General features: G+C 38.5%; 1 protein-coding gene across 1 annotated transcript in view; it reads right to left on the bottom strand.

The window, feature by feature from the left end:
* SLC25A12 (solute carrier family 25 (aspartate/glutamate carrier), member 12) overlaps positions 1–3,139 on the bottom strand; it is a 65,509-nt gene extending 62,370 nt beyond the window's left edge. Inside the window, exons 1-2 of the mRNA XM_004674544.2 lie at positions 3,045–3,139; positions 2,029–2,082 (exon numbers count right to left, since the gene is read on the bottom strand). Of these exons, the coding sequence (XP_004674601.1) occupies positions 2,029–2,082; positions 3,045–3,056 (66 nt within the window). The 5' untranslated portion in view covers positions 3,057–3,139. The remainder of the gene's footprint in view (positions 1–2,028; positions 2,083–3,044) is intronic.
* Between the last annotated feature and the right edge of the window lie 8,477 nt (positions 3,140–11,616).

The following is an 11,616-nucleotide window of genomic DNA, read 5'->3' as shown; positions in this document are numbered from 1 at the left end:
AGGATTCACCAGAGACAGAGTGGGGAGCAGAACAGGTAGATCTACTGAAATACACTGTTGAGGGGAGCAGCGGGTGTGTCAGGAGAGGTCTGCCTTGCCATGTGGGTCACCTCCCTGGCTGGGGATCGAACTTGTGCTGCAATGACTTTGGAAAACTTCATATTATGCACTTTATGAAGGGAGGGCCCTCTTAGCAATGTTTTATTAGCTTCAAGTAACTACAGTTTGAAATACTCAAGACAGGAATAAAAAATGTAACCTATGACTTGGTAACTGTCCTCAAACTGATTCAACTAGCTCTTTTGTATCTTTCTAGCTGCTCTATGCATTCCTGAAGGTATTTATGCTCTCTTTCTCATCTATCAATAATTCTTATCTATCAGTAATATTATATATGTAGTTAGTGATAGACTATGAATTCCACAGATTTCCAAAATAAATATAAAGGCAGCAAAATAACATGTAAGAAGAGAGTAAGATTTAAAAGTGGTCAAAAGCTAGACTTATTCTAAGTTGTCTCATTGTCCTCCTTCCCAGAGATTCAGATATTTCATAGGATTGTTTTTTAATTTAAAGTTAATGACTTTATTAATATGGGAGGTATGTTGACTTTGTATAATTTATTCTAGTCTGTTGATTTGGGGTAATTTTCATAGGATTTTTAAAGATGGAAGTAATTCAATTCACATTGCTTTACGTCCTGCTAAGTCTACCCAAGAATGTGATGTTTACAAAGGACAGATAAGAAGTCTAAGGATACAACAGCCAGTTAGAGGCAGGATTGGAAATTGAAGCCAGTGTTCCTGACACCCAGGTCAGTGCTCTCTTCCACTGTATTATTTTTCATCTCCACTGATTTATTCCATGCCTACTTAATCAAGAAAATAAAATTAACTGTATCACTTGAACTTCTATAAAAGAACTGAGTTAATCCTATGGTTTGATTAATACTGACATACTTTTGGCTGTTTTAAGGAACATTTGTGAGGAATAAAGGTTTCAAGTCAGAAATAGAGCCTTTTTTCACAATTATTTCTGTGGAAATGATGCTTCACTTAGCAGATTTTTTAAAACTTAGGACTTAAACTTTTACTGATTTTGTTCATGAACCACACATTTATATGGTCGTCTATGCAGCCTCCTCCCTAAGAATAATTTAAGAAATCCACATGTCTCTGATAAAAATGTCATCTATTCCAGGCTCATCAGCATATGTTAGAATCTGTTCCTAATATAGACTCAGACTTTTGGAGTTGGAAGGAACCTTGCAGATCACCTCTCATTTTACAGAGGAAACTAATACCCAGCAGGGACCTGCCCAAGGTCAGTTTCTATATAAAAACCCAGCTTCAGAATAGAAAGTTCACAAAAGACAATTTCTCAGAAAAACAGTATTCAGTGACATCTTAGTTTGTTTCCCTTTACAATTACTTCTTGAACACGACTTCCTGCATGAGAAACTTTTGAAATTTAAGGGAAAAAGAACAAAAAGCTAAGCCAACTTTGTTTAAAAGTCTACAGCCAAGTCACTAATCCTAAAAACTTAACAAAAGTTAAGTGGATCCTTGCAAGAATCACAAACAGTAACATTTTATAACAAAAAGCTACAGATAGGATAGAAATAAGCAGAGATAGAAAAAAGATGCACAAATTAAGAAAACTACAATATTCTTATCTCTGTAACAAATTATGTAGGGAATCACTTACACCTAGAAAAACAAAGCATGCAAGTTCAAGAAAGAATCATACCAAATCTACTAATTATACAAGACAATACATTTTGAAATTTTTATCTTGGTCACAGTGCTTAAGGGAAATTGGAAATTCTTCTTTGGTGTTCTTTCACGTGTTTTAAGTCACATAAAGAAAATATTCTGTCAAACCTTAATAAAATAACTATGATGTCACTAGCCAAATTTATAATACATGAAAAATGAAAATCCCCAAAATTAAGGGCTGAAAAATTCAAGACTTACACTCCCTTCCATCCCCATGCAGTGAAAGAGCAAACAACTAAAGTTAATTTACCTGTAGGAATATGTTTCTTAATTCATGAGGATCACCTCGCCTAGTCGTCTGCACCTGTAAGGAAAAAAAAAAAAAAAGCCAGTTAATGCTTCACTATAGTCCACATAATCTCTCAGGTTAGAGTTCAGAAGCTAGCAATCTATGCTGCTATCATAGATAACATAGGGGCATTTAGTTCAAAACAAACCAAAAGCACTAATACTGATAACACCTGTCAAACTGGAAATCTGTAACTACAGAATGGAAAGACTAGTGTGAATAACCCAAAATAGAGCAAATGTATCAGAAAGATTTCCTCTGGACTGTAAAGGGAAGGGAGTGAGAATCAATCTCTTTATTCCAGATCTACTAGCAACACTGTGGCAAACACCCACCTTCAAATCCAGAGGCCCAAAGAATAGAGCAACAGGAAAGTTGACAACACTAAAATTAATCACATGGCCTAGCAGCCTTTCTTCCCAAAGCAAAGCGATACTGAATATGATTATCTCTGCGCCCTTCTTTATCCACCCAGACTAAAATATGAAAACGGCTATAACGTTTCCAAATACTTTCGACATCCTTCCACCTGCAGCACAAATGCCAACGATTGCCCCCCACCCCCGACCCAGAGAGGCCCCAAACTACCCAATTACTCACCCCCTCCCCCACCACAATATACAGATGTCTTAGGTATCCCCGGCTTTACATGCCACTTCCTCCACTCGCTTTCCGACGCCCTCCAACTCCCAGCTCGCAACCCCATACACCTAAAGCAGCCCATTACTCTTTCTTCACTGACCTGGGATCCTCACCAGCCCCTCAAACTCACCATCCCTTCTTCCCCTCCCCCCCGTCGGGCATCCTCTCCCTCCGGTCCAAGCACCGCACAGCAATCCCACCCGCGAGCTGGAGCCCTAGGAAGCTCTATCTAAGTACGAGGCAAAGAAAGAAATGGGAAGAGGTGAGGGGGCTGCAGGCAGGGTCCCCAGAACGTCTCCTATGCAATAAAGACAGCAGCAGAGAGTTGGAGTCACCTTGACCGCCATGCTGTGCTCGGAAGCCGGGGACGAGCAAGTGAGCGAGCAGGGCCGAGCTGTCAGCGCGCGCGCGCCTCCCCCCAGCCGCGCCCGCCCTCCCGTTCGCCGGCGCTGCGCGCGTCTCTATGCAAATAAGCTTGGGGCGGGCAGTGGGGAAAGGGGGCCGGACGTCGGCGGCTAGACTGGGAGCTGGCCCTGGAGCTAGGGGCGGGTGGACCAGCCAGCTGGCCGTGGGGAGGCGGGAGATGCGTCTCCCTCGGGGAAGACTAAAGTGCCCGCCGTGGGATTCCGACGGCTGCCTGGAGGCTGACTACTCGGTCACCGCCAAGAAAGCCCCAGATTTCATAAGGCCTCTTAGTGGGTGTGGCTTTGGGCACCGACTAAGGGCTAATCTTTTTCCCTTGTGACTTAAAGGAACACTAGCGGCCTAGATTGGGCAAGATTTCGCAGGATCAAAGAACATACCCATTAATGCAAGGCGGAATTAATAGCAGCTAATGGTGAATAATAAAGGTTGAGAGCCACCTACTCTGGGAGAAACCTAAATAAAAATCACTTGAAAATAATGTCCCTAATTGGCATGTTTATTCTTAATATGGTTTTGCTTCATGATTAATATACAGCTATATTTTGTAGACTCACTCCACATTCCTAATCACCATTGCCTGCTTTGGCAATGAGGTGTGGCACCAATGTCTGGGTGGAAGGCGAGATCTATTTATCTCCTGCAAGGCTTGCACTGAATCCTAGCCCAATTTGCCCCTACAAAAACATTTCTAGCAATACCTAAGAAATAGTAGCTCAAGATTGAACAAAAATAATGCCTCTAAAACTGTATCTTGCCATTATGACTATGTTGAGCCACATATGATTCATTTAGCAGACATTTTACAGGGCACATACTATATGCTAGAGACATTTCTATACAGACATTATCTAAGGCCCTACCCTCTAGGAACATAAAGATAGTCAACGCTGCCCACAAACCCTTAGTGTTTCTGTTTGTTTGTTTGTATGTTTAAACCAAGTATAATACTGTTTCTTTTTTCTTTTTCAGAAAGGCTAAAACTCCAATATTTAAAGTCAGTCTCACTTAGCTTACAATGCTGAAACTCACCAATTTCCTTTTCTGTAGTGTCTTTATTCCTTTCTTTAATCATAATATTGTGTTAATCCAAATTAATAAAAATGGAAAATAGAAATTTTTTATATATCTATTTACATTATTGTTCATTTTATAACAATGTTTACTTCCCCCTCCCATCATCACCATAGACCCCCCATTCCTCCCTCCTAGTGATCCCTCTCTGTCCTCCTCCCCTTAGGATCTCTTTGCTTTATAATTATCTGTTTGTTTTTTATGGTTTTGTTGTGTTTTTTATTGTAATAACAATACACTTTTGTTCCCCTGTCTTATTTGGTTCTCTTAAATTCCTCCTATAAGTGAAACCATTCGATATTTTTCTTTTTCCTTCTGACTTATTTCACTGAGCATAATCCCTTCCAATTCCATCCATGTTGCTTTTTTGATTAGTATTCCATTATATATATAATATATATGTTACATCTATCTATCTATCTATCTATACACCACATCTTCTTGAGCCAATCATCTAGTTTGGGCATTTGGTTGTTTCCAGGATTTACCTGTTGTAAGTAGTGCTGTGATAAACATAGGGGTGCAGGTATCTTTTTGCATTAATGTTTTCATGTCCTTTGGGTAGATCCCTCGGAATGGAAATGTTGGGTCTTACGGTAGCTCCATTTTTAGTAGTCCAGGGAATCTCCATACAGCTTTCCATAGTGGTCGCAGCAGTTTGCTTTCCCACCAGCAATGTAGGAGAGTTCCTTTTTCACCACATCCTTGCCAACATTTGTTGTTTTGAGGTCTTTTTTGGGTTTTGTTTTGTTTTTTTTTGTTTTGTTTTGATATATGTCATCCTCACTGGTGTAAAATGGTATAGAAATTATTGATGAGGAATGCTGCACTACCTAAAATGAACTTTTCTGTTTCATTTAACTATCTACCACCATTCTTCTTCAGTATATTCAAAGTTCTTTTGACAATATAATTGGACATAAAGATTTACAAATTCTTTTTTTTTCTATTAGCACTTTATGTCCCTGATACTCTGCGCTCTCTTATTTTAGAAGTTTCTCTAAGTAGTCATCAAGATGTTTATGTTACTTTTCAAGGGAAGGGTGTCAATTCAGTAACCCAAGTTCTCTCTATTTGAATAAAGTATTTAAGGGAAAGAAAGGCACTTACTTAAAATGAAGAGATTAGGGCCCTCCTTTTGGGCTAAAGAGTCCAAGCTCCAGCCCTCCCTAGTGGTGCAGTGGGTTAAAACACAGCACTAAGAAGCTAAAGTCACTTCAGCTTAAGTCGTATCCCCGCCCAGGAGGTGATCCACATGGTGCTGCAGACCTCTCCTGACCTGCCTGCTGCTCCCCTCAGCAGTGAACTTCATCAGTCAGCCTGTCTTCTCCCCACTCTATCTCTGGTAAATCCTTCCACCACCCCTGCACCTCTGGCCTATACCCCAGTTCTGTATGCATAAATAAATAAATATTTAAATAAATAAATAAAACGAAAAGATTATTTTCCTTTAAAAATGTTGGTACTGACTAAATCCATATTGTTGAGGTGAGCAGTTAGTGCCAGTCTGATCAACCTTAGAAAGGAAGAAAAACTGAGTTAAACAAAGCCTACCACAATAATTCTTACATGTAAGCATGAAGCTGCAATGAAAATCTTGTAAAATATCTGATGTTTGAGCAAGTTCAAGGTTCTCACTGGTGCCAATCTAGTCTCAGTGAAAATAATATAACTTAAAACAAAATAAGACTGCCATGGGAGATGTAGATAGAAGAGCTTAATTCCCTAAATGTGAATTTTGCTAGCTTTTGCATCTATCAAATACAACAATAAAGTGCACAAAGTTATTAAAAGTATGTACTATAGGAAATAAGCTAAAAATGAAGGAATATAAACACATATGAGTTAGAGCTCCTGCCCTAAAAATTTTTGCAATCTCTCATTCTGTTATTATTAGTTAATAGTTACCAGAAGTTAAGACAAACTAAATCTTACTTTTGCCTTGATGGAAGATAATCAGGATTAAGGGAAAACTTATCCTAATATATTTGGGATAAGGCAGAGGAAATAATTCAAACACTTTACATTTTAAAAAATTACAAGCCAAATAGTAATTTATAACTCTTTAAGTTGCAAATGATATTTGTAAAATAAAATGTACAAGACAAAACTCAAAATTTTTAAAAGGATATTTGTAAACAAGAAATATTTTAAAATTGTAGAACAATCTAAAGTCCAAAACTTAATAATAAAGAAAAATCTCTGAAGAATGACATTTCAGGGGCCCCCTGGTAGGATAGAGGCTAAGTGTCAGCCCTATGAAGCCATTGCAGCCACTACAGTATGAGTTCCATTCTTGGCCAGAGAGCTGACCCACATGGCCCAACAGACCTCTCCTGTTTCACCCACTGCTTCCCAGAGCAGTGTATCTCAGTAGATCCACCTGTCTGTGCCCCACTAAGTCTGTACCCCTCCACTCTCGCCTATACCCCAGTTCTTATATGTGTAAATAGAAAAAAAATTTTAATATAGTAACATTAATTTAAGATGAAACATAGACCTCACCTCAACACAAAAGTTAAAAATTACAACACTTTTAGTAGAAAACAAAAATGTTCAGGACTCAAAGTAGGAGTAGGATTTTTAGGAAATGAAAAACAATAACCATAAATTAAGAAATTAACCAGATTTTATTGAAATTTAAAATTTCTACATATCAAAATATAGCATTAAGAAAATGAATGGAGAGGGCCCTCCCCCCCCGATGTTGCAACAGGTTAAAGCGCAGCACTATGAAGCTAGCCTCAGCCACTGCAGCAGGAGTTTGATTCCCAGCCAGGGAGGTGACCCACATAGTGAAGCAGACTTCTTCTGTCTTGCCTGCTGCTCCCCTTAGCAATGTACTTCATCAGTCTGTCTGTTCTGGTCCCCATTCTGTCTCTGGTGAGTCCTCTCACTGCCCCTGCATCTCTGGCCTGTATCCCAGTTGTGTATGAATAATAAATAAATCGTAAAAAAAAAAAGGAAAATGAATGACAAATCACATGGGAGAAAATTTAGCATAAAACACATATGCATTAGAATATAGGGGGCTCCAAAATTTAACAATAAGCTACCTAGTTTCAAAATGAGCAAATGACTTAAACAAATACTTCACAAAAGAAGACATATACAAATGGCCAATAAGCACATGAAAAACTGTACATTATTAATTATCAGGGAATGCAAATTAAATCACAGTAGAAGAATCACAGTACTACATACCTACATACCTTCTGGAATGGTTAAAATTAAAAAAGTGAGAACACCAGATGCTGGCAAGGATGTAAAGTAGCCAGAGCTCTCACATACGCATGTAATCAAAGTATAAAATGGTACAATCATTTTGTGGAAAGATCCAGAAGCTCTTTTTTAAAAAGATTTATTTATTTATTTATTTGGTGCATACAGAACTGGAGGTACAGGACAGAGGCTCGGGGGGGCGAGAGGCTTCATCAGAGAGAGAGTGGGGAGCAGAACAGGCAGATAGACAAAGTACACAGCTGAGGGGAGCAGCGGGCAGGTCAGGAGAGGTCTGCCACGCCATGTGGTCACCTCCGGGACAGGTGGGAATCGAACTCATGCGAAAGTGGCTTTAGCTTCACAGTGCTGTGTTTTAACTCGCTGTGCCACCAGGGAGGGCCTGTAAGCATTTTTTTAAACTTAGGAAAAGTACATTTAGGGTAAACACATAACATTGTATATAAATTTTTCCTCAGTAATAAATTTTTTCAAAATAAAAAAGTAAAATTGTGAACACAAGAAATTACATTGTTTAAGAAGAGTTTTGGTATTTTAAATTTACCTTGAAATGCATCAAAGGAATAAAAATATTTGATGGATAGATGAATGGATGGAAAGAGAGAGGGAGAAAGAAAAGGAAGAAGGGAAAAGTTGAGAGAGATTGAAAATGTAGTAACTAGCCCTTCCTGGTGACGCAGAGGTTAAGGCACAGTACTGCAAGCTAGCCGCAGTTACTTCAGTCCAAATTCAAACCCTGGCCTGGGGGTGACCCACATGATGCAGCAGACCTCGCCTGTCTAGCATGCTCTCTAGTTCATAGGCCTACCTTTCTTCTCCCTACTCTGTCTTACCGCCCCTGAATGTCAGGCCTATACCCAGGTTCTGTAAGCATAAATAAATAGATCTTAAAAAAAAAAAACCCTATGACCTGAATCATTTTTTAAAAAAAAAATTGTAGTACCTAACTGACCCAATAAGGAAATTCATTGTACAAATTCAAATTTCTTCTATATTTGAAATCTTATATTAAAAATTGGGGAAATTATGCTGGGATTTTGTGATACTAAATGTAATTTCAGCTGTGTTGTTCTATTGTTTAGTTAGAAATTATAATGGGACATGTTTCTTAAAAACTAATAAATCTCTGCCTTTTTTTCAGACTAAGGGAAAAGAAAATGAAAATAATGTATCTCTTTTGAACAGGGGAATCTGTGAAAACATTATTGCATGGAAGAAACAAAGGATTTGCATGGAATCTCCTCTATATGGATTTAGACAGTAATTAAATATCCCTGAGAGTTATGTTCATTTGTGTGTTTATTTGGTCTAATAGTTACCTCAGGAAAAACTAGACAAAGGATGTGAAAGTACACTTGCTAAAGATACTGACAGATACTCCCTGGTGGCGCAGCGGGTTAAAGCACAGCACTGAGAAGCTAAAGCCACTTCAGCATGAGTTCTATCCCGCCCCAGAGGTGAGCATGGCACAGCAGACCTCTCCTGACCTGCCCGCTGCTCCCCTCAGCAGTATACTTCCTCTGTCCGCCTGTTCTGCTCCCCACTCTGTCTCTGGTGAATCCTCTCACCACCCCTGCACCTCTGGACTATACCCCAGTTCTGTATGCATAAATAAATAAATTTTAAAAAAATTAAAAAGATACTGACAGAACTCATAGAAACTACCAGATTTAGAACCTTGAAGCTGACTGTGAAATTCTCCTGCTTACATGCACTTAGTGTGTAAATTGTGAACAATATTTAGAATCCTACCCAAATTAGGTCAGTAGGCCGGAAAGAAGGTGCTTATTCATGTATAAATCATCAAACTACAAGATCCAATGTTGTTTTCCCCTCTGAAATGAGGGAGAGCTTCTCCAGTAGTAAGGAGTTGGTAACCTTGGATTCAGAAAAGTACAAGTGGGTCTTGCTATGAAAGCAATCTACCCTATCCAATCTATCCTATCCAATCTTTCCTGTCCAATCATCCCTCTCTTCTGTTATTGCATGTGTGTGTGTGTATTTAAAAACAAACATATACAAAGCAGTCAATTATCATCATCAGCTTTTGAGGAAACTTCTGGGTAATGCTGATCTGCCACTTCTTCCCTGGCTTTGGTCAAGTCAGCATGGATCATAAATTATGAAGTAAAAAATCTACATGGTTTCCTCTGTAGTCCCAGACAGTCATTGTTTGCTTATTTTGCTCCTCTATAACCCTTGATTGATACGTTAGCTGGGATACTTCGGGACACAGATGGGGCATAAATAGGGCATCAGCAATTATCTTCCTTTAATCATCCCCAATCCTTCAATAAAGGATTATATGTAAACAAGTTTTGTGTTTATGGTATGGGAGAAACAGTAGGAAGTGTAGCCTTCCTCACTCTACCCCTTCACTGAAATCCATGTGGCACAGAAGCAACATCATTTCATCCAAAATGTAGGCTCAGAGTTGTAGGTGAAACAGCAAGCAAAATGAGTGTAACCCATGGTTATGATGGACATGGGTCACGGAGAAGCAACTGTACAGGAACAGCTGGAGCAAATTCCCCTTTGCTTAAACTTATGACATCACCTTAGAGGGATATCGGGCATTTCATTTTAGAATTATATGTAGTTTTGAAGTTCTAATTCATTTCTTGCCTTATGACTGCTATCTTTAGTAAGAAATAGGAATAAAACAATTATCCTTCTCTATAAAAATCTTGTAATGTGTTGGATAGAGAAAACTTAAGCAAAACCACTATGACAGTGTATACATTAAGACATTTAATTGTGTGATAAATGTGTGCAATACAGGGTTAGGAAAAGAAAAAATCAATATAAACTGGATCAAAGAAATGATAATTTACCATTCCTTGAATTCACTACCTCTCTTGTTTATTCTGGAGTGTGTTTTATCAATATCCTTCCTCTTTCCTCTACACCCTGAACTAAAACTTATCTCAGGGACTGACATTAGTTATGTAGGTACTACTAAGTGCTTATTGAATATTCCTAGCTAATCTTTCCACCATTAATAATCATAAGTCTCCTTATATTCCCTAAGTGAAGACTATTACTGTTGTCAGAGTGTTGCTCAAGCTAGAAAGTTTAGTATCAAGGCTCTTCCTTGACCCTCACATGAAGGAGCCACCTAGTTCTATATTTTCTATTCTTTGATTATAATAACCTTCATTATGCCTCCTAATTGTTCTCCAAGTCTCCAGTTCTCCACTTTCTGCCTCCTGTCACTATCTTCGCACATATTCTCCACAGTGCTGTCAAGTGTTCCATCTAAGACAGAAAGAAATTAAATTTTGTTACTTCTCCATACTTTCGTGTTTCTCCACTGACACAATTATAAAGTCCACACTCCTTAGTGAAGTAGAGCAGAAGCTTTTGGATCTGTCCTTTCCTTTAACTTTTATCTCATATCTTACACACTACATTTGTTCCTTTAGGCATAAGTATTTTAGAATCTTTGTGATATTTTCTTTGCTGGGAATATTTTGCTACTCTAAGTTATCTCTCCTTTGTGGCAGAGTTCAAGAATCTCCAAAAAAACAAACCTACTGCCCTTTCTCCACCTGGAGAATGCCCCACTCTGTGTATAGATTTTAATTAACTACTTGCTTTTTGTCCTTTTCCAGTGGTAGCTTTCAAACCTATGGACTCAAAAATAGATAGTGGTAAAAACACATATTTTTGAAATCACTTTAGTCCGCACTAAAATAAAAATTTCATGAAGCAATATTGGATGTTACTATATGCATATACTCTGGCATTTTCTACTCTGTACCATTCTATTTCTTTCTAATTCTGGTTTCAAATTGCTGAGCTAAATTTTACAAGCTGTAATTTAAAAATATAGCAATAAATTGTGAACTCACATAGATTCTCAAATATGTAGCTGCTCAATATAAGAAATTAAAAAATGATAACAGGGGCCTCCCTGGTGGTGCAAGAGTTTTTAAAGTGCTGCATTATGAAGTTGTCCACAGCCACTGCAGCACAGGTTCATTCCAGGGCCAAGAAGGTGACTCACATGGCAAAGCAGACCTCTCCTGTCTTGCCCACTGCTCCCCTCAGCAATGTATTTCAATATTTATTCCTGTTCTGCTCCCTAGTCTGTCTCTAGTGAATCCTCTCACACCCCACACCTCTGGCTTGTATCCCAGTTCTTGTATGCATAAATGAATAAATCTT

Source organism: Condylura cristata, unplaced genomic scaffold (genome assembly GCF_000260355.1).
Source record: "Condylura cristata isolate star-nosed mole 26May11 unplaced genomic scaffold, ConCri1.0 scaffold00002, whole genome shotgun sequence".
Classification (NCBI taxonomy): Eukaryota; Metazoa; Chordata; class Mammalia; order Eulipotyphla; family Talpidae; genus Condylura; species Condylura cristata.
Note: the sequence above shows the minus strand (reverse complement) of the source record. Positions and strands in the feature narration are given on the sequence as shown.